The following is a 25,835-nucleotide window of genomic DNA, read 5'->3' as shown; positions in this document are numbered from 1 at the left end:
TTTTCTTTTAGGGTCCAGTTTATGGCATGAATAGGCTTCCACCACAACAGCATATTTATGCCTATTCACAACAGATGCACACACCACCAGTGCAAAGCTCATCTGCTTGTATGTTCTCTCAGGAAATGTACGGTCCTCCGTTGCGTTTTGAATCTCCTGCAACAGGAATTCTGTCACCCAGGGGTGATGATTACTTTAATTACAATGTTCAGCAGACAAGCACAAATCCCCCTTTACCAGAACCAGGGTACTTCACAAAGCCTCCAGTTGCAGCTCATGCTTCAAGATCTGCAGATTCTAAAGTCATAGAATTTGGAAAAACTAATTTTGTTCAGCCCATGCAGGGTGAAGCAATACGGCCATCATTGACAACACCGGCACATACAACACAGCCAACTCCTTTTAAATTTAACTCAAATTTCAAGTCAAATGATGGTGACTTCACATTTTCTTCACCACAGGTTGTGACGCAACCCACTTCTACACCTTATAGTAACAGTGAAAGCCTTTTAGGTCTCCTGACTTCAGATAAACCTTTGCAAGGAGACAGCTATAGTGGACCAAAACCAGTTCCTAGTCAAACTGTTGGGCCTCGAAATACATTCAGTTTTGGAAGTAAAAATGTTTCTGGAATCTCATTTACAGAAAACATGGGACCAAATCAGCAAAAGAGTTCTGGTTTTCGTCGAAGTGATGATATGTTTACTTTCCATGGTCCAGGGAAATCTATATTTGGAGCACCTGCTCCAGAACCGACAAATAAGAATCATGAAACAGATGGAGGAAGTGCCCATGGGGATGATGATGATGATGGTCCTCATTTTGAGCCTGTGGTACCACTTCCTGATAAAATTGAAGTAAAAACAGGTGAGGAAGATGAAGAAGAATTCTTCTGCAACCGTGCAAAATTGTTCCGTTTTGATGGAGAATCCAAAGAATGGAAGGAACGTGGGATAGGCAATGTAAAAATACTAAGGCATAAGACATCTGGTAAAATTCGCCTTCTAATGAGACGAGAACAAGTATTAAAAATCTGTGCAAATCATTACATCAGTCCAGATATGAAACTGACACCAAATGCTGGATCAGACAGATCTTTTGTATGGCATGCCCTTGATTATGCAGATGAATTGCCAAAACCAGAACAGCTTGCTATTAGATTCAAAACTCCTGAGGAAGCAACACTTTTTAAGTGTAAGTTTGAAGAAGCCCAAAACCTTTTAAAAACCTCAGGAACAAATGTAGCCAAAGCACCAAATCAGACCATCAGAATTGTAAAAGAACCTGCAAGTCATGAGAACAAAGATATTTGCAAATCTGATGATGGAAACCTGAATTTTGAATTTCAAGTTGCAAAGAAAGAAGGGTCTTGGTGGCATTGTAACAGCTGCTCGTTAAAGAATGTTGCAACTGCTAAGAAATGTGTATCATGCCAAAATCTAAACCCAAGTAATAATGAACTCATAGGTTCATCGTTAGTAGAAATTGGTTCTACTCCTAAAACTGGCCCAGAAAATGCTCAAGATAGATTTGCATCAATGACTCCAAAGAAAGAAGGCCACTGGGACTGTAGTATTTGTTTAGTAAGAAATGAACCTACTGTATCTAGGTGCATTGCATGTCAGAATACAAAGTCTCCTAACAAAACTGGATCTTCATTTGTTCATCAAAGTTCTTTTAAATTCAGCCAGGGAGATCTTCCTAAGTCTGTTAACAGTGATTTCAGATCTGTATTTTCTGCAAAGGAAGGATACTGGGATTGCATTGTTTGTTTGGTAAGAAATGAAGCAAGCTCTACAAAATGTGTTGCTTGTCAGAATCCAAGAAAACAGAGTCTGCCTACTACTTCTGTTTCAGAACCTGCCTCTTTTAAGTTTGGTACTTCAGAGATCAGTGTAACTCCAAAGAGTGGATTTGAGGACATGTTTGCTAAGAAGGAAGGACAGTGGGATTGCAGTGTGTGTTTGGTAAGAAATGAAGCAAGCTCTGCAAAATGTGTTGCTTGTCAGAATCCAAGAAGACAGAGTCTGCCTACTACTTCTGTTTCAGAACCTGCCTCTTTTAAGTTTGGTACTTCAGACATCAGTGTAACTCCAAAGAGTGGATTTGAGGACATGATTGTTAAGAAGGAAGGACAGTGGGATTGCAGTTCATGCTCAGTGCGAAATGAAGCAAATGCTACAAGGTGTATTGCTTGTCAGAATCCTGCTAAGCCAAGTACATCCACTTCTGCTGTTCCAGCTCTTGCTTCTTTCAAGTTTGGTACTTCAGAGATAAGCAAGGTTCCAAAGAGTGGATTTGAGGGAATGTTCACCAAGAAGGATGGACAGTGGGATTGTAGTTTATGCTTAGTACGAAATGAAGCAAGCGCTACCCAATGTATTGCTTGTCAGAATCCAAATAAACAGAATCAGCCTACAACTGTTACAGCGCCTGCCTCTTCAGAGGTAAGCAAGGCTCCAAAGAATGGATTTGAAGGAATGTTTGCCAAAAAGGAAGGACAGTGGGATTGTAGTGTTTGTTTTGTACAAAATGAGAGTACTTCTTTAAAATGTGTTGCTTGTGATGCTGCTAAACCAGCTCCCAAACCTATTGCAGAAGCTCCTTCAGCTTTCATAGTGGGCTCAAAGACGAAGATAAATGACTCTTCTGAAAGTCATGTGGGGACAGGATTTAAAGGTAACTTTCCAGAAAAAACTTCTAAATTTGGCATTACAGAGCAAGGATTTAAATTTGGGCATGCAGATCAAGAAAACACACCTTCATTTACATTTCAGGGTTCTTCTAATACAGAATTTAAGTCAATAAAAGAAGGATTTAGTTTTTCCATCCCTATGTCTGCTGATGGGTTTAAATTTGGCATTCAAGAACAGGGAAATCAAGAGAAGAAAAGTGGAAAGCACCTTGAAAATGACACCAGTTCCCAGGCTCAGGATGTTCATAGTCAGAAGAATAGCAGTGGTGTAATTTTTGGTCAGACAAGCAGCACTTTTACCTTTGCAGATCTTGCAAAGTCAACTTCAGGAGAAGGATTTCAATTTGGCAAGAAAGACCCTAATTTTAAGGGATTTTCAGGTGCTGGAGAAAAATTATTCTCATCACAAAGTGGTAAAATGACTGAAAAAGCCAGCACTTCTGCTGATCTTGAGAAAGATGATGATGCCTATAAAACTGAGGACAGTGATGACATCCATTTTGAACCAGTAGTACAAATGCCTGAAAAAGTGGAACTTGTAACAGGAGAAGAAGATGAAAAAGTTCTGTATTCACAGCGAGTGAAATTATTTAGGTTTGATGCTGAGATAAGTCAGTGGAAAGAAAGGGGTTTGGGGAACTTAAAAATTCTCAAAAATGAAGTCAATGGTAAACTAAGAATGCTGATGCGAAGGGAACAAGTATTAAAAGTATGTGCCAATCACTGGATAACAACTACGATGAACCTCAAGCCTCTCTCTGGATCAGATCGAGCATGGATGTGGTTAGCTAGTGATTTCTCTGATGGCGATGCCAAACTGGAACAGCTGGCAGCAAAATTTAAAACACCAGAGTTAGCTGAAGAATTCAAGCAGAAATTTGAAGAGTGCCAGCGACTTCTGTTAGATATTCCACTTCAAACTCCCCATAAACTAGTTGATACTGGCAGAGCTGCCAAATTAATACAGAGAGCTGAGGAAATGAAGAGTGGACTGAAAGATTTCAAAACAGTTTTGACAAATGATCAAACAAAAGTCACTGATGAAGGGAATAAGAGTTCAGGTACAGATGCTGCCAGTGCCTCAGACACAACAGTCAAGCCAAATTCTGAAAACACTGGGCCCACTTTAGAGTGGGATAACTATGACTTAAGGGAAGATGCTTTGGATGATAGTGTAAGCAGTAGCTCAGTACATGCTTCTCCATTGGCAAGCAGCCCCGTGAGAAAAAACCTCTTCCGCTTTGGTGAATCAACAACAGGATTTAACTTTAGTTTTAAATCTGCTTTGAGCCCATCTAAGTCTCCTGCCAAGTTGAATCAGAGTGGGACCTCTGTTGGCACTGATGAAGAATCTGATGTTACTCAAGAAGAAGAGAGAGATGGACAGTACTTTGAACCTGTTGTACCTTTACCTGATCTAGTTCAAGTGTCCAGTGGTGAGGAAAATGAGCAAGTTGTTTTTAGTCACAGAGCAAAACTCTATAGATATGATAAAGATGTTAGTCAGTGGAAAGAAAGGGGCATTGGTGATATAAAGATCTTACAGAATTATGAAAATAAGCAAGTTCGCATAGTGATGAGAAGAGACCAGGTATTAAAGCTTTGTGCCAATCACAGAATAACTCCAGACATGACTTTACAAAGTATGAAAGGGACAGAAAGAGTATGGGTGTGGACTGCCTGTGATTTTGCAGATGGAGAAAGAAAAGTAGAACATTTAGCCGTCCGTTTTAAACTACAGGATGTTGCAGACTCCTTTAAGAAAATTTTCGATGAAGCAAAAACAGCCCAAGAAAAAGATTCTTTGATAACACCTCATGTTTCTCGTTCAGGCACTCCTAGAGAGTCACCATGTGGCAAAATTGCTGTAGCTGTATTGGAAGAAACCACAAGAGAAAGGACAGATTTAATACAGGGTGATGATGTACCAGATGCAAATTCAGAAGTTGGAGAAATGTCTAGCACATCTGAAACAACAACAAAAACAGTGGTTTCTCCTCCAAAGTTTGTATTTGGTTCAGAGTCTGTGAAAAGCATTTTTAGTAGTGAAAAATCAAAACCATTTGCATTTGGCAATAGTTCAGCCACTGGGTCTTTGTTTGGATTTAGTTTTAATGCACCTTTGAAAAACCACAATAGTGAAACCAGTACAGTAGTCCAGAGTGGATCTGAAAGAAAAGTGGAACCTAACAAATGTGAACTGTCAGAGAACTCTGATATCAAACAATCCTCAAATGGCAAAGTCAAAAGTCTGTTTGCCTCCTTTCCAAAGGAAGAATCTTCAACTAATTACACATTTAAAACACCAGAAAAGGGTAAGTACTTAGTCTGTAGAGTTAAACACACTTGTTTTTGTTTATTCATATAATGCAAACTCTGCATATGACAGTGATGTGTTAGTAAAATTGGGTCATAAATATTGCTTTGAGAACACCCAAAGGATTCTTGAGCAGACCTTTTTCTCCCTAAGTGAATTCACTCATGAGTATTCAAACAGTAACAGAGATTGTTGGTTATTTAAGAGATTTTGATAACTGGAAGATAAATGTATTATGTGAGGGCAGAGCAGAAAAACCCCAATACAGTATAAAGACTCAAAAATTTAAGTCATGAGCATTAACTTGTCTTTTTTAAAGTGTTCATTCTCAATTATATTATTTTGTCTATACTCAGAGCTCATGGTATTGAGATGTTCACACATTAAGTTAGTTAGTTTTGCCACCATTTATTAAGTGAGCAAAGTATGAAAGCACTGGAATAAATAAATATGTAGCATAACCAGATTGGGATAAATTGAAGAACTCTGGCTTTTTATATTTTAAATCATATTCATTTTATATTCCAAAATATTGAGAAATTAAAAAAAAATTTTATTTTCTAGGGTTTAATTTTAGCTTATTTAAATCTAATCCAATGGCCTTTTGGACCAGCACCCCTTCCTCACAGACTGAGAGCAAAGGTATAGAGCTAGTAATCTCAGTATGAGGTGGCTAGCAGCTGGTAATCCTTAGCAAAGTAACCGTGGCTGTATGAAATTAAGTACTTAACGCTACAATGTGCATGTTTTAGAATGCCATTTTAAGCAAAATATCTTTTGACTGGTGATATAACACCTTTTAATAGTATTTTTACAAAATGTACCTGGATGCTATGTGTTTTCTCATTATTGCACACTGGTTTTGTTTTGTTTGTTTTGTTTTGCTGCTTTCTACTTTATTGCTCTGTTTTCAGCTCTGCTTAATGAGGACCTATGTTTTTATCTAACCCTTATCTTCAGCCACTAATGTCTGCCAGTATTCAAATGCGATGGCAGCAGCATGTATTCAGTCCTTTAAGGATTTCTTTTTGTATGTCATTTAGGAAAATAGTGTATTTAATTATTTTTCATAGCCACCATTCTATAGCCTGTGTGTTGTATATGTAGCACAGATCATTTGCAGAAGTAAGTATTGCAACTGGAGTGAAATAGGAAGGAAGAATCTGTTAAAAGACCTTTAGGAGCAAAATCAGATAAATGAGTACTCACCATTACTGTCTAGTAACACATCTTGAGCACCCAAAACTATAGTGATAGAGTGAAAGTCCTCGGTACTGGAACCTTCATGTTTAAAATGACCAATTATTACTAGCTAAGGCAGCTCTTAGAAAATGCAATCTTTGAGAAATTACGTGAAAAGTGTGTTGGATGTCATAGAAAAGTGGATAGTCTCTGGGAACTCTATGTTAGGTTTCCTCTTACGCCAGGGATCCTTATCAGTATGCTACTGTAGGACCCAGACAACCTTATTCTGTTTGGAATCTGAGGACATAGTTCCAAAAGACCTTAGAAATGTGACTTTAGACATGAGGCACCTGAGGTCAAGAGAAGCTCTCTGATTTACTGAGTCCTCTTTCAACTAATAGCAGAACTGAAATAAGAATATGTATTTAATAAAGTATAGGGTTCCTTTACTGTCCCTGGCTAGGAAATTGATACTAAGTTTTTGTTTGTCATGGAGGAGTGGGGCAAGTTTAACATTGTAAAAGGAGGGGCTCTGAAGTGTCATCCAGTTGAAATAAAACATATCTATATATATAATTTACGATTTTCTAGTAGCTACGTTAAAAAAAAAAACAGGTGGTTTTAAAAAACAGATTAAATCAATTTAATAATGTACTTGATTTAATCCATATATCCAAAATATCAACTTCTAATTAGCATAACAAATTAGTAAGATATTTCATATTCTTTTTTTATTCCAGGTCTTTAGAATCCAATATGAATGTTTACACTGACAGCACATCTCAGTTTGAACTATCTTCCTCTCTAAGTATTAAATAGCCACATGTGGCTTGGCTGTCATAGTGGGACAGCATGGCTCTAGAGAATATTTCCCTATTACCATTGTGTACATGGCATGCTTCTTCATTGGCTTAAGTTATCTTTTTCTTTAGTCAGAATTTTTTTTCATAGACCAGAACAGATTACACATAAAATTCCCTTTTCCCTCCTCCTTTTTGCCCTATACATTGGAGGGTAGTGGGAAGGAGGGGCCGGGTGGGGTATATTTTCAGCCATAGAAATTATCTTGGGTTCTTAGAGTATTACTTACCCATAGGATGATAGTTTTTATTGAATTTTGTCTAGTTTCACACTGGAAACTGGATGCAAAACCATATGCAACTCAGTCACCTGCCATCCTTAACAATTTTTAACTTTCCTTGTAGGAACTAATGAAGGTTAGCTCTGGATTAGTATCATATTATTTAAGATTTATTTAAGTTTTTTTTCATTTGATACAAATGCATGGATAATTTGCTGTTCTGTAGTATGCCAAATATAGTCATGGGGGGAGGACTTTTTTAAATTATGGAAATGAGTTGGTTATTCTTTTCAGTTGCTAAAAAGTAAAAGAATATTTTTAACGTAGATTTTGTAAAGGTTTTAGGAGAACACTAAATTAGGCTGCTAATACTAGTTTATGATTATCATAAAGCTTGGTCTGCACCAAAGTATTCATGTTTTTATCTGTGTGCATTTTAACCTATAGGTAAATTATGTGATACTTTATTTTTAGTTAGAATATTAATGATAATAGTTATTCAGCACTTTTGTCTTTATCAGTTTTTTTTACTTGTGTTACAGCAGAAGAGAAGAAAAAACTGGAAGATCCTCCCTCAGATGATGATGTTCTCATTGTTTATGAACTAACCCCTACTCCTGAGCAAAAAGCACTTGCAACCAAACTTAAACTTCCTCCAACTTTCTTCTGCTATAAGAATAAGCCAGATTATGTTAGTGAAGAAGAGGAGGATGGTAAATATTTTATTGTTTTAAAAAGCATGTTGGTTTTGCTAATCTTAGTAATTTGGAGTATGGTTTAATTATTGTAGAACCAACTTTTAGAACTTACTGTTACTATCCTTACAGGTAGATATTTTCCCTAAATGTGTAAACAGTCAGTGGATATAATGATTAGAAGAATGGCATTCATTAAACAAGCAGTTTTTTTGGTTTGCTATCATGTGCTAGGCAGGCGTTTTGAGGGATTGAAAGTAATAATTTTTCAAAACTCTTAGACAAGGTTCCAGTGATGGAAAACTTTGTATGCCATATCAGAGCTTTTAAGCAGGATACTTACAAGCTCAAAAAATCCCAGTTGGGCAGTGGTGTAGAGGATTGTGTTGTGGAAATAGATTAGAAGCTGTGCTAAAATGATAGTAAGCCAGCCCAAATAGGAATAGAGTACAAGTGAAAGCTCTAAAAACAGGAGAGGCATTAGGGATTTCCAGTTGGCAAAATGGACTGTGTGGATATGGTAAATGAAGGAAAGAATGAAGTTCGAGATAAGTCCTAGCTTTGTGTCTTAGAAAACCCTCAAAACTAATTACTAGAAATACTTGTTTTTACTTTAAGATGAAGATTTTGAAATGGCTGTCAGGAAACTTAATGGAAAACTCTATCTGGATGACTCAGAAAAACAAAGGCCATTAGAAGAAAATCTAGCAGGTATGTTGAGTTTAAATGACTAATTAGATTTTTTTTTTTTTAAAAACAAATCATCTATTTGAAAGAAACCTCTTGATCTGATAATCATTTCTATAATAATCAATTTTATTTAACATGTTCTTGTCCCTAGTAACTTAAAATATTTAAAAATAATGCTACATGAAAAACACTGGTCTCTTGGTGGTCCTTATTCTCTATTAGTATTCCTAGGTCTTGTTATCTTGGTCTGTGGATTACATTGAGAACCACTGAAAGCCAATCACTGTTGTAGAGTAGTTGGATTTCATCTAATTTTTTTTTTTTTTTTTTGCTTGTTTTGTGTGAAATTTTTAGATAATGAAAAAGAATGTGTTATTGTTTGGGAAAAGACACCAACAGTTGAAGAGAAAGCAAAAGCAGATTCATTAAAGCTTCCACCTACATTTTTTTGTGGAGTCTGCAGTGATACTGATGAGGACAATGGAAATGGGGAAGACTTTCAATCAGAGCTTCAAAAAGTTCAGGAAGCTCAGGTAAGAATGTCTTCATTGTTTTCCTTTTGATTCCATTGACTTTGTTGATGTAGTGTGCAGTAGAATGTTCTTATCAAATGGTAATGATAGGTGAGGCTAGCAGGTAGAGTGGCTCTAAATAAGCGAGAGGCATACTATTTATGAATTAGTACACTCAAAATAGTTAGGATATTAGAGTTTCCAAAAGGTTTTCCAAAATTGAGCTATACATTTAAGGCAGTGCCAGTCAAAACTTCGCAAGAATTCTTTGAAGTTACAGACAAGCTAATTCTAAAATTTCTATGGAAAGTTACGATTATATGTTTGTTATTATTGATGAACCTACACTGAGACATCCTCACCCAAAGTTTTGAGTTTTTACCTAAAATGGTTATTCAATTTTGTCAAATTTTCTTATTCCATCTGTTTTTGCAATCATGGAACTTTTTATTAAATTTATGAAGGATATTGATTGTTTTGAATGTTCAGGAAACCAACATTGCATTCCTGGGATAAGCCTCACTTAATCATGGTATATTATAATTTTTATATGCATTTGGGTTCAATTTGCATAAATTTTGTTGCAACTTTTGGATTTATATTTATCAGGAGTATTGATCAGTAGTTCTTTTTTTTTTTTTTTCTGGCATTATTTTCAGCTTCCATATAAGAATTAATACTGGTATCGTAAAGTGGACTGAAAAATATTTCTGGGTACTGCTGTTTTCTGAAAGAGATTGTGTCAAATTGTTACCATTTCTCCTGGAATGATAAGCAATTTTTACCAATAGGATCATATGAGATGAAGTTTTCTGAAGGTTTTTTTTTTAAATACAATAAATTAATACAGAACTGTAGGGTATCTATCCAGGTTATCTCCTACTTCTGCAGTGATTTTTAATAATTGGTGACAAATTTGTGTGTGGAGAGCTCTTCCTTTAAATTCCTGTTTTATCTTTTAATGTCTATAAGTTCAATATAGAAATATCCTGTTTTCTCTCTTTTTCACTCTTTTCTTGATTAATCTGGTTAGAGGTTCATAAATTTCATGAGTACTTTTCCCCCCTCCAATAGAAATAGATTTTGCTTTCATTGATACTTAGTCTAATTTCTGTGTCAGAAGATTTCATTGATTTCGGGCTGGGGTTGTGGCTCAGTGGTGGAGCGCTTGCTTAGTATGTGTGAGGCCCTGGGTTCAGTTCTCAGCACTGCACATAAAACAAATTTCTGTTCTTTAATATTTACTTCTTGCCTTGGGTTTATTTTGCTCCTCCCCCTTTTTTTTGGTGCCAGGGATTGAATCCAGGGTGCTTAACCACTAAGCTACCTACCTCTCCAGACCTTTTTTCATATTTTATTTAGAGACAGGGTTTTACTAAGTTCCTGAGGTTGACTTTGAACTTGTGTGTGATCCTCCTGTTAACTTAGGTCAAATTAGTTGATACTGTGTTATTGGGTCTCACATATCCTTGATGATTTTTGTCTGCTTATTCTATCAGTTACCAAGAATAGTGTTATCAACCATAATTGTGACTGCCATTCATCAGATATTGCTTCTTATACTTTATCAATTTCTTGGCTTTATTTACTTTCTCTGTTATTTTTCCCATATCCCCCCCCCCCACCTTTTTTTTCCTGTTCTTTTTCTTTTATTTCTTTCCCCCTGCTTGCTTTGGATTTAGTTTGCTGTTTTTCCAGCTTCTTAAAGTGTGAAGATTATTAGTCTTTGTTTGATCTTTCTTTTTTAGCGTAAGCGTTTACAGCTTTCCTGTTAGAAAATGCATCTTTACAAATTATGGTATATAAAAGCAGTTACCAAAAAAATTATTTTTGCTTTTAGTTATTACTGATATACTTTATAGCTCTGTATGGATTCAAGTTATCATCTATATGTTCTTTGAGCTCAGCCTACTGGACTTGTTTTGTACTTCTTATATAGTACAGATCTGCTAGCAAGTTTTTTCCAGTTTCTGTTTATCTGTGATACCTTAATTTCTCTCTTATTTTTAAATGGTAGTTTTGCTGGGGATAGAATTATTTATTGACTTACTTTCAGCACTTTAAATGTGTTATTCCACTGTTTTCTGACCTCTGATTTCTGATAAGGACGTTGCTATTGATTTTATATATATATATATGTGTGTGTAAAATATATTTTAGTTGTTGATGGTTCTTTATTTATATGTGGTGCTGAGAATTGAACCCAGTACCTCAAACATGCTGGACAAGTGCTCTACCACTGAGTTATGACCCTAGTCCTGCTATTAATCTTACTGAGAATCACTTATATGGAATGAGCTTTCTCCTTTCAATAAAGTTCTCTTGGGCTGGGATTGTGGCTCAGTGGTAAAGCCTAGCATGTGTGAGGCACTGGGTTCCATTCTCAGCACCACATAAAAATAAATAAATAAAGTTCTATCAACAACCCCAAAAAAAGAAAGTTCTTAATATTCAGCTTTTAATAGTTTATCTGTGATGAATTTAAGTGTGTATCTTTTTGATTGTATCCATATTGGAGTTCATAAAGACTTTTTGGATATTTTCAGAGGTTATTCAAATATCCTCTCCCTTTGTCTCCTTCTGAGGCCCCCATTATGTGTATGTTGGTATGCTTGATGGTATCATGTAGGTTTTTGAAACCTTGTTGAGTTTCTTCATTGTTTTTTTTTTTCCCATGAGATTTCTCAGACTAGATAATCTCAATTCATTTATCTCTAGCTTATTGATTTATTTTGCCAGTCAGATCTGTTGTTGACCCTCCTAGTGATTTTTTTTTTTTTTTTAAAGTAGACTTGACTTTCTGGAGCAGAGTTGGGTTTATAGGAAGATACCAGAGATATCCAGGAATCTCTTGCCCTCACATACACATTCTTCCTTGTTAACATCCTGTACCATAGGGCCATATTTTTTACAATCATAGAACTTGTGTTCATGCCTCACCACCAAAGTTTATGGTTTACATTAGGTTTCCTCCCTGTGTTGTACTTTTATGAGTTTGGACAAATGTATAATGAATGACATGTACACCATTATAGTGTCTTACAATATGATTTCACTGTCCTGAAAATTCTTCTGTGCCCTGCCTGATTCCCACCCCAGCTGCCGAGTCACTGCTGAGCCAAAGTGAGGGATGGGTATGGATAGAGAGGAAAAGGAGAGTAGAACAGTGCCATAAATCCAGCTTGCTTTATTTATTTATTTATTTATTCATTCATTCCTTTTTACAAAAGTTCAAAGATTGTTAAATTTTTGGTTAATTTCTAGGGTTGATGAAGAAGTTGATTTTGATCATCTTTGTTAATGTTTTTCTTGTTTTTATGAAGGGGTGTATTTACAATAGCCCTCCTTCTACCATTCCAGAAATGGCAAATTGACTCCTTTGTCTTGATCATCCTTCTTTATCCCTTGTTATTTTACTTGAATCTACTATATCTCGTAATGATTCAGTCTTTTTATTTATTGTAATTATCATGGTTAGAGTTAGGTTTATCGTTTCCTTTTTAGTTGCATGCATCCCTTTTATTTTTCATTACTGTTCTCATTTTTCCTTCCTTTTAAATTGTTTCAGCATTCCCCAGAATTTTTAAAAATTTTATTGTTGTACCATTGTTGTGGTAGTAGGCATTTAAAAAAATTTTTGTGTACTAGGCAAGTGCTCTGTCACAGAACTACATCACTATTGCTTTTTAAACTTTTCTTTTGAGATAGGGTCTTGCTAAATTGCTTAGGCAATCCTCAGCTTCCTGAGTCATTGGGATTACAGCTGTGTGACACCATACCCACTTGGCAAATGTCTTCTGTATATATTCAGTTTTTAACCTATAACCCTGTTATTGCTTAGCAGTTTCAGGAAATTCTTGTCTACTCTTTGTGTTTTTTATTTTTACATTTACAATCATGTCATCAGTAAATGTTGACAGCTTTATTTTTTTCCTTCCCAATCTTTATACCTTTTATTTCCTTTTTTTTATTAAGATTTTTCAGTGTATCTTATGGTGAATTTCTAGTATATCTTTTGGTATGAGGGGGCAGTCTTGCCTTGCTGTTGTTTCTCATTGTTAAATAGGTTAATGGTAATTGTTTTGGTAGATGTTCTTTATCAAATTTAAGAAGTTCCTTATTTGTAATTTATGGAGAGTTTTTATCATGAATAGGTGTTGGATATTGGCAAGTGATTTTTCTGCAACTATTGACATGAGCTTTTGATTCTTCTTTGAGCAGTTTTATGAGTACATTGGTATAATTGGTCTTCACATGTTCAACCAGCCTTCCATCCTTGGAATAAATCTCACTTGGTTGTGATATATAATTCTTTTTATAAATTGATTTTTTTTTCTTTTGGTGTTGTGGATTGAACCCACAGCACCCCCCCACACACATTTTTTAAAAAATTGGTGCATTATAGTTGTGCGTAATGATGGGATGTGTTGTTATATATTCATAGATGCATACAATGTAATATAATTTAGCCAATATCACTCTCCAGCAACTATCCACTCCACCCCTTCGTCCCTTTTCTCTACTGACCTTCCTTTGATTTTTTAGGAGATTTCCCCCTACCTTGACCTTTCTTTTCTTTTTCCTTCTCTAGTTTCTGCATGTGAGAGACAGTATACAACACTGAATCTTCTGAGTTTGGCTTATTTCACTTTATATGATAGTCTCTAGTTCCATCCGTTAGGGTAAATACCGAGGAGCTGTAGAGCTGGGTCATGCAGTGGTTCCATGCCTGGTCTTTTAAGGAAACTTTATACTGATTTCCATAGTGGTTATACTAATTTGCAGTCCCACCAACAGTGTAAAGTGTTCGTTTTTCTCTACATTCTCTCCAGCATTTATTATTATTTGTATCCTTATGACTGCTATTCTGACTAGTGTGAAATGAAATCTCAGTGTAGTTTTGATTTGCATTTACCTAATTGCTAATGATGTTGAACTTTATTTCATATATTTGTTGGCATTTGTATTTCTTATGTTGACAAGTGTCTATTTAATCCATTTGCCCATTTATTGACAATATTATTTGGATTTTGGGTGTAAAGTTTTGGTGTAAGATTTTTTTTTGATGTAAAGGATTTATGTATATTTAACATATTAATTCTCCATCAGAAGAGTGGCTAGCAGAGATTTTCATCCAAATATGTAGTTCTCTTTTTACATTTCTAATAGTTTCCTTTGCTGGGCAGCAGCTTTTTAATTTGATGCTGTCCTATTTATTAATTCTAGGCATTATTTCATGAGATTTGGGGGTCCTATTGAGAAATTCATTGCCAGTGCCTATAAGCTAGAATATTGACTCTGTTTTTTCCTTGGAGTTGCATAGTTTCCTGAACCCACAGCTTTTTTTTTTTTTTTTTTTTGGATACTGGATATTGAACTCAGGGGCACTCAACCACTGAGCCACATTCCCAGCCCTATTTTGTGTTTTATTTAGAGACACTGTCTCACTGAATTGCTTAGCAACTCCCTTTTGCTGTGGCTGGCTTTGAGCTCTCAATCCTTTTGCCTCAGCCTTCCGAGTCACTGGGGTAGATTACAAGCATGTACCACTGCACTCGGTAAACCCACAGCCTTTTTTTATCATGTGCTGTATCACTAAGCTACGGCCCCCCAGCCCCTGATTTTATTGAGGATTTTGTTGTTGGATTCACGAGAGAAACTAACTGGTCTAATTGTCCTTTGTTGTAATGTCTGGCTTGGATATTAGGGTGATGCTTTCCTCAAAGGATATGTTAGGCAGTGTTCCCTCTGCTTCTGTTTCTTCAAAGACATTAGAGAAATTGGTATTTCCTTATTAAATATTTGATGGAATTCACCAGTGAAACTATCAAAATCTGATGTTTTACTGTTAATTCACTGTATTTTTTTATTTTATTTTTTTTATTAGTTGCTCAAGACAATACAATGATCTTGACATATCATACATTTGATTCAGATAGGGTATGATTCTCATTTTTCCATGTGTACAGATTGCAGGATCATATTGGTTATACATCCATGTGTATACATACAGCAATCCTAGTGTCAGTTGTATTCTGCTGCCCTCCCTATCCCCCCTCCCCTCCCCTCTCCTCTCTTCCCATCACTATTCTCTACCCATTCTACTGTGACACTTCTCTCTCTCTCTCTCTTTTTTTTCTTCCCTTCCCCCTCACACTGTCCTATATGTATTTTGTGAACCCATGAGGGTCTCATTCCGTTTTCCGTGCAATTCCCCTTCTCCCTCCTTTTCCCTCCCTCCTCTTTTCCTTGTTTCGTGGTAATCTTCTCATGCTCTTCCTTCCTACTCTGTTTTGAGTCACCTCCCTTACATCAGAGAAGACATTCGGCATTTGTTTTTTAGGGATTGGCTAACTTCGCTTAGCATAATTTGCTCTAGAATTCACTGTCTTTAATATACATGTACAGGTCTATTCAGGTTATTTCTGCTTGTACGCATTTTGGTAGATTGCAACTTTTAAGGAATCAATCTAATCAAATTTGTAGACATAGTGCTGTGCATGATATTCCTTTTTTTTTTTCTGTTACTGTCCATGGGATAATTAGTTTTGAGTCCTATTCCATTTCTGATGTGACTTCTCACTTTTGTTAATGATTTCAAGTTTAAGTCCATTTTGGTTTGAGAGTGTACTGTGTGTGGTTTCTATTCTTTTAAATGCTCTCTTTTTCTTTTTTATGTGATGCTGGGTAGCGAATCCAGGGCCTTATGCTTGTTAGTCAAGTGTTCTACATTGAACCATAGGTGAGCCCCAGCACATGGTCTTTTCTTGGTAAATGTTCTTTGTAAGCTTTTGAAGAATGTGTATTTTACTATCATTGGATGAGTAGTCTGTAAAATTTATTTCTCTTTCTATAGTTTTCATTGTAAAATTCCCATTTGGTTCTTTTTAATAATTCTGTTTCTTTACTGAGAACATCTATGTTTTCACTTAAGAGTGTCCTTGCTTTTTGGAACATTGTCATAATAGCTCCCTTAAAGCCTGTTTTGGATAGTTCTATCACATGAGTCATTTGATGAGCACTCCCACTTCTGGTCAAAGAGAGCTGGCTTGAGACTTTTTTGTGTGTGTGCCATCCATCGGCAGTTCTACTTTATTCAATTATTGTAACACCAGGCTGGAGTATAGGAGAGACAGAAAAAATTTCTACACGGATGTCATCAACAAATTTCCTTTCTGGTTCTAAGATACTTAATTATCCTATGTTTATCCACCTTTCAGAGCCTTCTTATAGAGATGCTGTACATATTTCAGTCCAGGTATCTGGTAGTAGGTTTGGGGAAGGAGAGGGTGAAGTGTGCTTAATCCATCTTGTCCAGAAGTCCAAGTCCTCCCTTTCTTATAAAATAGGTTATGTGATCCTTTTTGTAAGTCAGTTTTTAATGGCATAATATTGTGTTATTTCCTATTTGCAGAAATCCCAGAGTGAGGAAATAACTAGCACAACTGACAGTGTGTATACAGGTGCGGCTGAAGTGACTACAGCATTTTTCTGTAAATCTGAAGAACCTGATTCTGTTGCCAAACCTATTAGTTCATCATCTGTTTCCTCTGGAACTGTGGACAAACCTGTAGATTTGTCTACTAGAAAGGAAAGTGATACAGAATCTACAAGTCAAGGTAAAACTTGATATGTGTCTATAATCATGTATTACGTAAAAGTTACACCTGTATATTTGAGAAGATAGACTTAGAAGTTTAAAGGGGCATAAGATATCAGTAATACTAAGAAGGAAAATATTGCTTTCCCAACAATGTAAGTATGTATCTTTATTGTTAGACCTCTGATTATAGGGACATTGTGACCTGTTTGCCTGAACATAAAAAATAATAGTTTACTTACATGGTGATTTTCTTTGTGATAATATTTTTATTTTAATATTGCTTGATAGTTAGTATTGCTCAAGCTTACCTAGAGTATTTTAGTTATACATGAATTGTAGATATAACAGGGACTTAATTTTTTTATGATTCTACTTAAATATCTCTATTTTTTTTTAAAGCTGATCTTGATTTTTTTTATATTTGTTTTTTAGTTTTTTTAGGTGGACACAATATTTTATATTTATGTGGTGCTGAGAATCGAACCCAGTGCCTCACGTATGCTGGGCGAGCGCGCTACCACTTGAGCCACATCCCCAGTCCCAAATAGCTCTATTTTTATAAACCTCAAAGCTTGGTAAATTATTTAATTATAGTAACTAATGTTTGGTATTGCTTTCTTCCTGTTTTTCCATTTTAATTATTTATTTTTTTGAGGTGGAGGAAGTGTCTCTGAAAATTGTATTGCTTTATATGTGGTGCATAATTTTTCCCCCCTAAAAGGAGTTCTAAATAAGTCACAAATATTGCATTTATTGGCACTTTAGAGTTTTACTATGGTAGAATAGGAAGGTAAATTTACACCTAAAACCTCTGTATTTTCAGATGAGTGAGTAAGGTATAGTGATTCGGAGATAATATAGAATTCAGATGCCTCCAAACTTCTGATGATCAAATGTAAATGTGAACTTTTTTTATAATACAGAACATAAAACATTTTTTGTACAGATGTTTTCTAAAATCCTGCCCTTGATTGCTTGTTTTAGCAATCTTTTGTAAAAAGACTTCACAAAGCAGAAATTGTATAGTTATGTTATCTAGCTTAAAATAAATAGATCACCACCTCATTAATTTTGGGGGTAGAGGTTGGTACCAGGGATTGAATTCAGGGGCACTTAACCACTGAGCCACATCCCCAGCCCTATTTTTCATTTTATTTAGAGACAGGGTCTCACTGAGTTGCTTAACACCTCGATTTTGCTGAGGCTGGCTTTGAACTCGCCACCCTCCTGTCTCAGCCTCTGGAGCCGCTGGGATTATAGGTGTGCACCTCTGTGACTGGTTTCTTTAATAATTTGGGGGCATGCATTTGGTGTAGTATTGTATTCATTGTGAATATCACCTGTAAACTTAATATTACCGAAGAAGCTCAAAATTGGATGTATAGTTTTCCAAAATATACAATTTACCAAAATATAGAAGCTAAACCCCTTTATCCTTGGTAAATCCTACTATTCTTTTCATGTTTATACATCTTAACTGAAATAGTAAAATGTTCTTTTTCTTTTGTCAGTGGAAAGTAAAACAGTTTCATTTGGATTTGGAGGTGGTACAGGACTGTCATTTGCAGATTTGGCTTCTAGTAATTCTGGGGATTTTGCTTTTGGTCCTAAAGGTAAGATCAGGAAGTGATTTTAATCATCATGTTTACAGAAGAAGCACAACTAAAAGAACCAGTCCTTTTGTTAGTGGGAAGTAACACTTCCCCATTTGTTTAGTGTTCTCATAATGAAGGATTTCTAGGTTTAATTTTTTTAAAATTTATGGTAATGGAGATTGAACCTGGGGCTACTCTACCACTGAGTCTACATCACCCACCCATCCCCACCCTTTTTAAAATTTTTATTTTGAGCCAGAGTCTCACTAAGTTGCCAAGGCTGTTCTTATACCTTTGATCCTCCTGCCTCAGCATTCCCAGTCATGGGATTATATATCTGCATGACCACACTCCACTTACATTTCCTTACTAATAGTATAACCATAAGAATTTTTAAATTTTGTATAAGGTGTTCTAATGGTCTTTTCCTGTACTAAAATGCAGAACTATTTTCCGTTTTGGAATAATTCTGATTTTGGTAATGTTATTCTTTTAACTATATGTACTTTTAGATTTGATTTGTTGATATTTCAACAAATCCCCCCTACTCCCTCCCACCCCCTTAAGGTGCTAGAGCCCCACATATGGTAAGCAAGCACTCTCCCACTAAGTCCTATCTCCCTCCCTAAATCTGCATTTTTTCAGGAGATGATTTGGATTTCAGTATTAGGGTTGTGCTAATTTATGCTGCTAAAATAAGTATAAATGATGTGCTTTCTCATCTTTATCAGTTATGTTTCTACTTTTAATCCCTTTTGGTAACATTTCTATAAAATAGTACACTTGTAAAAGTGATTTCATCATTGTATCAAGTTAATTAGCATAAGGCAGTTCATTTTATTTTCTCATTCTTAGTGTCTTTCATATCTGTGGTTATAGCACTATCTAAATTGTTCTTGTATAGATGTTTGATTTGTGGAATAAATTTTATTGAAGGCATATGCTTAAATGATTAATGCAATTCAAATGACTAATATTCCCACATATTTATACTTTGTTCACAGCTTCTGCTTCTTTTAGGAAGAGTAAACTACTTTGGGATATGATGATACATTAGAATTTATGGCTTCCCTGATAACAAGTTTCTTTATTTTTGTTTTAACCAAATAGCCTAAAGTTAAAGGCTTAGCAAATATAGCAAGGTAGTGGGTGCAGTTATCTGCAAAAAAATGCCAAAAGAAAATTGTTGTGTTTACTGCTTATTACTCAATATAACCAAGTACACAACTGTACACTAGCTTGTAAAATAGGAAAAACACCAGGAGGGAGCCTTGTGTAAATAAGCCTTACCCACCACAGTTTCTCCTCACCATCACTTCTCCTTTTTAGTGAGATCATTCACCAATCTCCTCTCTTTCCTTCCCTCCCCCTTCCCCTTCTCCTTTGCTTTTTTTTTCTTCTGTATTGAATGCTTGTTTTAATTTAGGATGTACTTGTTATAATAATTGAAAGTATAAATTCCCTGCAGTTTTGCCTGTGAGTTGAACTTGCCAGAATATTTTAAACTTTTTTTTTGGGAAAAGGGAGGTGGTTCTGGGATTGAACCCAGGGATGCTTTACCACTGAGCTCTGTCCCCAGCCTTCCCCGCCCCCCTCTTTCTTTCTTAATTTTAAAACAGGATCTCACTAAATTTCTTAGGGCTTCATCAGATTGTGGAGATTGGCTTGGAAGTTGCAGTCCTCTTGCCTCAACATCCCAAACTGCTGGGATTACAGGCGTGTGCTACCCTGCCTGGCTTATTTTAAACATTTTAAATAGATGTGTCCTTTTGTTGGAAATGATAATGTTGCATTGAAATCTAAGAGCGGGATTTTAAAAATCTTTAAAAAGTAGATTACACAGTTTACATATCCTAATTTATTCCTCAGATAAAAATTTCCAGTGGGCAAATACTGGAGCAACTGTGTTTGGAACACAGTCAACCAGTAAAGCTGGTGAAGATGAAGATGGTAGTGATGAAGAAGTAGTTCATAATGAAGATATTCATTTTGAACCAATAGTGTCATTACCAGAGGTAAATGTCAGGGAATGAAAATTTTACTAATAAGTTAATTTTCATTTTAAGCTTAAAAAATTACCCTGGATTGATTTGTAGGACTATTTCTGTTTATATTTCCTTCAGGATACTTACTATGTGAAATAGTAGCTCTATTTGTTCGATATCATTTTTTTAAATTTTTGTTATTTTAATTTTTGTTTTTGGTACTGGGGGTTTAACCAAGGAGTGCTTTGCCATTAAGCTACATCCTCAGTCCTTTGTTGTTGTTGTTTTTTTGTTTTGTTTTGTTTTGTTTTTCGCTAAGTTGCGTAGGTTCTCGCTAAATTGCCAGGGCTGGCCTTGAACTTGGAATCCTTTTGCCTCAGCCTCCTGAGTCACTGGGATTACAGGCATGCACCACTGTGCCTGGTTTAGGCATTCAGCTTTTAAGTATATTTTTGTTTTTTTCCTTGTTTTTTTGTTTTTGCAGTGTTGGGGGTTGAATCCAAGGACCTCAAACATGCTACACAGTGCTCTATTACAGATCTATACTGAACCCTCTTTTTTTAAGTTTGTATATAAATTTTGCTTTGTAATTAGTATATGCAGTTGTTGAGAAGAAATATTTTTTTTCATATGTTATTAGAATATCATGTTTGTTTTTATACTGTAATTCTGGGGACAAAATAATTTCCTTACTTGCTAACATCATTTTAGTAAAAAGTAACCTTCACAGTTTTGGACAAGAATGTTGTTTTAGGAAAATTATTTTGTCATTTTCTTAACCTCAGTCAGTAGTTAATATTTCTTTTCAAGAACCAGAACTTTCTGTAACTTAACCTATAAAGGAAAAAAATTTTAATGTCCTTACAAAGAAAATATGTTAAAAGAATTTGGATTTTTGGAATTTCTTTTGGAATTATAAGCATCAACTTACAGATAATTTCATCTTTTTTAATAGGTAGAAGTAAAATCTGGAGAAGAAGATGAAGAAATTTTGTTTAAAGAGAGAGCTAAACTTTATAGGTGGGATAGAGATGTCAGTCAGTGGAAGGAGCGGGGTGTTGGAGATATAAAGATTCTTTGGCATACAATGAAGAATTACTATCGGATCCTAATGAGAAGAGACCAGGTGTTTAAAGTGTGTGCAAACCATGTTATCACCAAAACAATGGAATTAAAACCCCTAAATGTTTCAAATAATGCTTTAGTTTGGACTGCTTCAGATTATGCTGGTGAGTTTCTAACTTTAAATGCGAATATTCTTTCTTTTTTTTTTTTTTCCTTTTTGGACTTTTCTAAAATCCATAACAAACGTAAAACAATTTATAAGTTATGCGAATACCCTTGTAACTCTTTTCCTAATAGATGGAGAAGCAAAAGTGGAGCAACTTGCAGTGAGATTTAAAACAAAAGAAATGGCTGAGTCTTTTAAGAAAAAATTTGAAGAATGTCAGCAAAATTTATTGAAACTCCAGAAAGGACAGGTGTCTCTGGCAGCAGAGTTATCAAAGGAGACAAATCCTGTGGTATTTTTTGATGTTTGTGCGGATGGTGAACCTCTGGGACGTATAACCATGGAATTATTTTCAAACATTGTTCCTCAAACTGCTGAGAACTTCAGAGCACTGTGCACTGGAGAGAAGGGCTTTGGTTTTAAGAACTCCATTTTTCACAGAGTAATTCCAGATTTTGTTTGCCAAGTAAGTACTAACTACCTATCATAATTGAAATAAAAAATAGTACACACCACATAACTTGGGAAGTTTGCATTTTTCTTCTTGACCTCATTGTGTAGTTTTTTTTTTTTAATATTTTTTTCTTCATTGTAAATGGACACAATACCTTTATTTTTTATTTTTATGTGGTGCTGAGGATCGAACCCAGTGCCTCAGATGTGTGTGGTGAGCACTTTACCATTGAGCTACAACCCCAGTTCCATCTTGTAGTTTTCTTAAGATTTCTTTAGCTTTCCCAAATAATAGTTGTCATCACCACTGACTCCCTAACTCTGCCCAGAACTTTCAAGCTTAAATTTTTAACACTTGAACTGTGCTGGAAACAGGGTAGAGAAGAGAACTTTTCATTTTTTAATCTTCATTCAAAAATAAATATTTCTTAAGTTTCAAGATGCATTCTTAAGGAAACTGGATGGTCAGGATTTTTCCTGCAGTGACAACTTCTGTGTGTATTTAATGTTTTACTCAGGATTCCTATTAATTGAAATCTTTTTTTCAGGGGGGAGATATCACCAAACATGATGGAACAGGAGGACAGTCCATTTATGGAGATAAATTTGAAGATGAAAACTTTAATGTGAAACATACCGGTCCTGGCTTACTCTCTATGGCCAATCGAGGCCGGGATACTAATAATTCTCAATTTTTTATAACATTGAAAAAAGCAGAACATTTGGACTTTAAGCATGTAGTATTTGGGTTTGTTAGGGATGGCATGGATACTGTGAAAAAGATTGAATCATTTGGTTCTCCCAAAGGATCTGTTAGTCGAAGAATTAGTATCATAGAATGTGGACAGATATAAAATCATTGTTTTTCATAGTAAATTTTAATCTGTATAAGCAGTCTAATTGAAGCTTAGCTGTTACAGACAATATGGTAATTATGTTCAGCTTTTGAAAATGAACGTTTCCAATGTATAAATGTAAAATTGCAGCTTATAGCTGTTGTCACTTTTTAATGTGTTATAATTGACCTTGCATGGTGTGAAATAAAAGTTTAAACACTGGTGTATTTCAGGTGTACTTGTGTTTATGTACTCCTGATATCTGTATTAAAATGGAATAATAATTAATCTTGTTATAAGCAATAGACCTTTGCAGACTATTGAAGGAATAAGATATATGCAGCTTAATTTGAGTTCCTTTAGAGATATATTTGGACTTTTTGCATGGATATATTTATCATTTAAATAAAGGGACCACAACTTGGATAATTTAATTTTAGATCTGGATTATATTTGGTAATCTTGAACTATTGGTGAGTTCCCTTGTGCGTAGAGATTCGTTTATGAATGGATAGAGCCACAGAAGATATTTAACCAAAGTGCTCTTCAATAATCTTTACACCTCCTGTATAGTTACAAATTAAATTTTAGAGCACCCTCTTTTCTTAAAATCTGTAGCTTCCTGTGCCCTTTCAAAGGTATTGATTTTACATTTGAAACAAGTTGACTATTAGTTTTTTTTTTTTTTAACTTTTCTTTCATCTGTCTCTACTACCTCAGAAACTTCAGCTTGGTCCTGATGATAGAATTGAATTTTTTCTTGCCGCTATTGTGATAAAGTATGAATATTTTCAAAAGGTCTATACGATGTTATTTGGTTAAAGATTTGCTTTATACTAGATTGTTGCAGTACCTTTTTCTGATGAATTTTGTAGCAGAAATAAAGTGACAATTGATAATAGCCATGACATTTTAAACATTCATTACTTGTGCATCTGTTCATTTTAGTACTAGATGTAAGGAGGACAAGTAAAGAAAGATCTGTACTATAAACTGCCACATAATTTTCACAAGTTTGATACACAACAAATTTGGGGGGAGATGTTTTGTGTCAAAATGAAGTGTAACCAAACTGCCCAAAAAAAAAAAAAAAAAAAAAGAGAGATGTTCTTACTGGCTTACTTAATGTAGAACTACAAAGAATTTCATTATAGCACAATTTTTTTTTTATATTGCAATCATGGATATTGACTCCCTTCTATACTTCCATGTTTTTTTCAGTGAAAATACCTCATTTTGTTTAGTGAGGAAAGACAGGTTTACTCCCTATTGTTTGGTGATTTAGAAATAAGTTATCCAGCAGTGAATACCTGTGAAACCTTCTGTCAGAGATGAGGGCAGGGATGTGATGTGTGGTTTGTGAACACCAGCATTTACATCACTAAATCTTCTTGGTCACAAAGCCAGATACCTAAAATCAACCTCCAGATTTATTAGTTGAATTACTGGAACTTTCAAGGGAACCATAGACTACATGTATGTACATTTAATATTTAGAATGGGTTTCTTTGGAAACCTATGTAATATAAATTGATGTAAAAAGTGTATTGTAATTTTTTCAGCTAAGACAGTTAATGCTGTCATGATTTCAGAATAAATTCTAAGTAAATACAAGTTATTTTAAAGAGAGTTTATCGATTTTCATGCTGTCCTAAAGCATTAAAGTTAAAATTAAAAGCTTTAAGGATTTTGGCCAAAAACTTGACAGAGTGATATGTAAACTGAGTTTTCCAGTATTGGTATTCCAAAGATACTTAAAAGTGGCTTGAGGCATTTATAAGAACATCTTTGTGTTATAATTCAGGAAAGAACTTTGTGGTTTCTATTAAACACCAATAAGGTATTAAGCCCATAATGCGTATTTTTTTTCAAACTTGCTGGATTTTATATTGTCTCATTAAAATCTGCTTAAAGATAGAATAAAGTAATTCATTATGCATTTTAAGCAATACTTTATGGCAAAATTGAGTATTGGTTTATTTAGATAAGAACTAAAAAATACTTTGCTAAAGTATTGCTGTTATAAAATCTTGGCATTTGAGAACTTTAATCCAGAGTATTTAGTTGTTAGTTCAGAAATTTAGTTGACAATCAGTTTATAAAAGGGGTTACTCAATTGTTTCAAGGAGGCCCGGCCCGGTGGCACAGGCCTGTAATCCGAGCGGGCTCGGGAGGCTGAGGCAGGAGGATTACAAGTTCAAAGCCAGCCTCAGCATAAACCAGGCCATACGCAACTCAGTGAGACCCTGGCTCTAATAAAAATACAAAATACGGCTTGGGTTGTGGCTCAATAGTTGAGTGCCCTTGAGTTCAATTCCCTTTACCCCTCCAAAAATTAAGTGTTAAAACAACTGTCGGCCTCAGTCAGTCTGTTAAATAACGTTTCTTAGGTTGATATATCATTGAGCACCCGTGAAATGCACACTGTTGTAGGTACTGGGGAAAGCTGGTTTTGTTTTTGTGTTTTAAAGTAGTACATGTTTTCCTGGAGTTTACATTCTAATACTTTGTGATATCCTGTTATACCACAAGCAGAACACAGGCAGGGAAAGCAGAGGTTTCTATGCGTTCTACTATATTCTTGATAATGTTCTTCTGTATGACAGCAAAAGCCAGTTCCTATGAAAAGGCAGGTGTTATTTGTGGGTGCAAACGCCCACCAAATGTGCTTAGGGGCCAGGGGCCTCTGCAGTTGTGTTCCAAGCCTCTAGCACTGAGGCCAGGGTATGGTGCCCAGAGCCTGGACGACTCGCAAGGGCAGGTACAACGCTACTTATTACTCATCAACTTCACCATAGAAAATTAAACATTTGTAACGTGAGGACAACTCGGCGAGGTCCAGCCTCTTGCAGGGCCAAAGTGCCTCAAGACACCAGTGGGACCCAAACCCCACCTTTTAGCCCCGTGTAGTGCCCACCCTACTGCCCACCCTACTGCCCAGCGTGCCCCGGGGGCGG

At 35.5% G+C, this 25,835-nt stretch overlaps 1 protein-coding gene across 5 annotated transcripts in view; it reads left to right on the top strand.

The window, feature by feature from the left end:
- Positions 1-23,105, top strand: part of Rgpd4 (RANBP2 like and GRIP domain containing 4) — a 65,812-nt gene extending 42,707 nt beyond the window's left edge. For 3 of the 5 annotated variants that reach the window (XM_048810239.1, XM_048810238.1, XM_048810241.1), the window contains 11 exons: positions 12-5,010; positions 5,577-5,654; positions 7,821-7,991; positions 8,592-8,684; positions 9,018-9,196; positions 16,590-16,794; positions 18,290-18,391; positions 20,243-20,388; positions 21,314-21,587; positions 21,721-22,055; positions 22,591-23,105. In XM_048810239.1, coding sequence (XP_048666196.1) covers positions 12-5,010; positions 5,577-5,654; positions 7,821-7,991; positions 8,592-8,684; positions 9,018-9,196; positions 16,590-16,794; positions 18,290-18,391; positions 20,243-20,388; positions 21,314-21,587; positions 21,721-22,055; positions 22,591-22,896 — 6,888 coding nt within the window. In that variant the 3' untranslated portion in view covers positions 22,897-23,105. The remainder of the gene's footprint in view (positions 1-11; positions 5,011-5,576; positions 5,655-7,820; positions 7,992-8,591; positions 8,685-9,017; positions 9,197-16,589; positions 16,795-18,289; positions 18,392-20,242; positions 20,389-21,313; positions 21,588-21,720; positions 22,056-22,590) is intronic. The other 2 variants (XM_048810240.1, XM_015499662.2) reach the window with 2 other exon arrangements.
- The last annotated feature ends 2,730 nt before the right edge of the window (positions 23,106-25,835 follow it).

The sequence above is a fragment of the Marmota marmota genome, unplaced genomic scaffold, assembly GCF_001458135.2.
Source record: "Marmota marmota marmota unplaced genomic scaffold, marMar, whole genome shotgun sequence".
Taxonomy (NCBI): Eukaryota; Metazoa; Chordata; class Mammalia; order Rodentia; family Sciuridae; genus Marmota; species Marmota marmota.
Note: the sequence above shows the minus strand (reverse complement) of the source record. Positions and strands in the feature narration are given on the sequence as shown.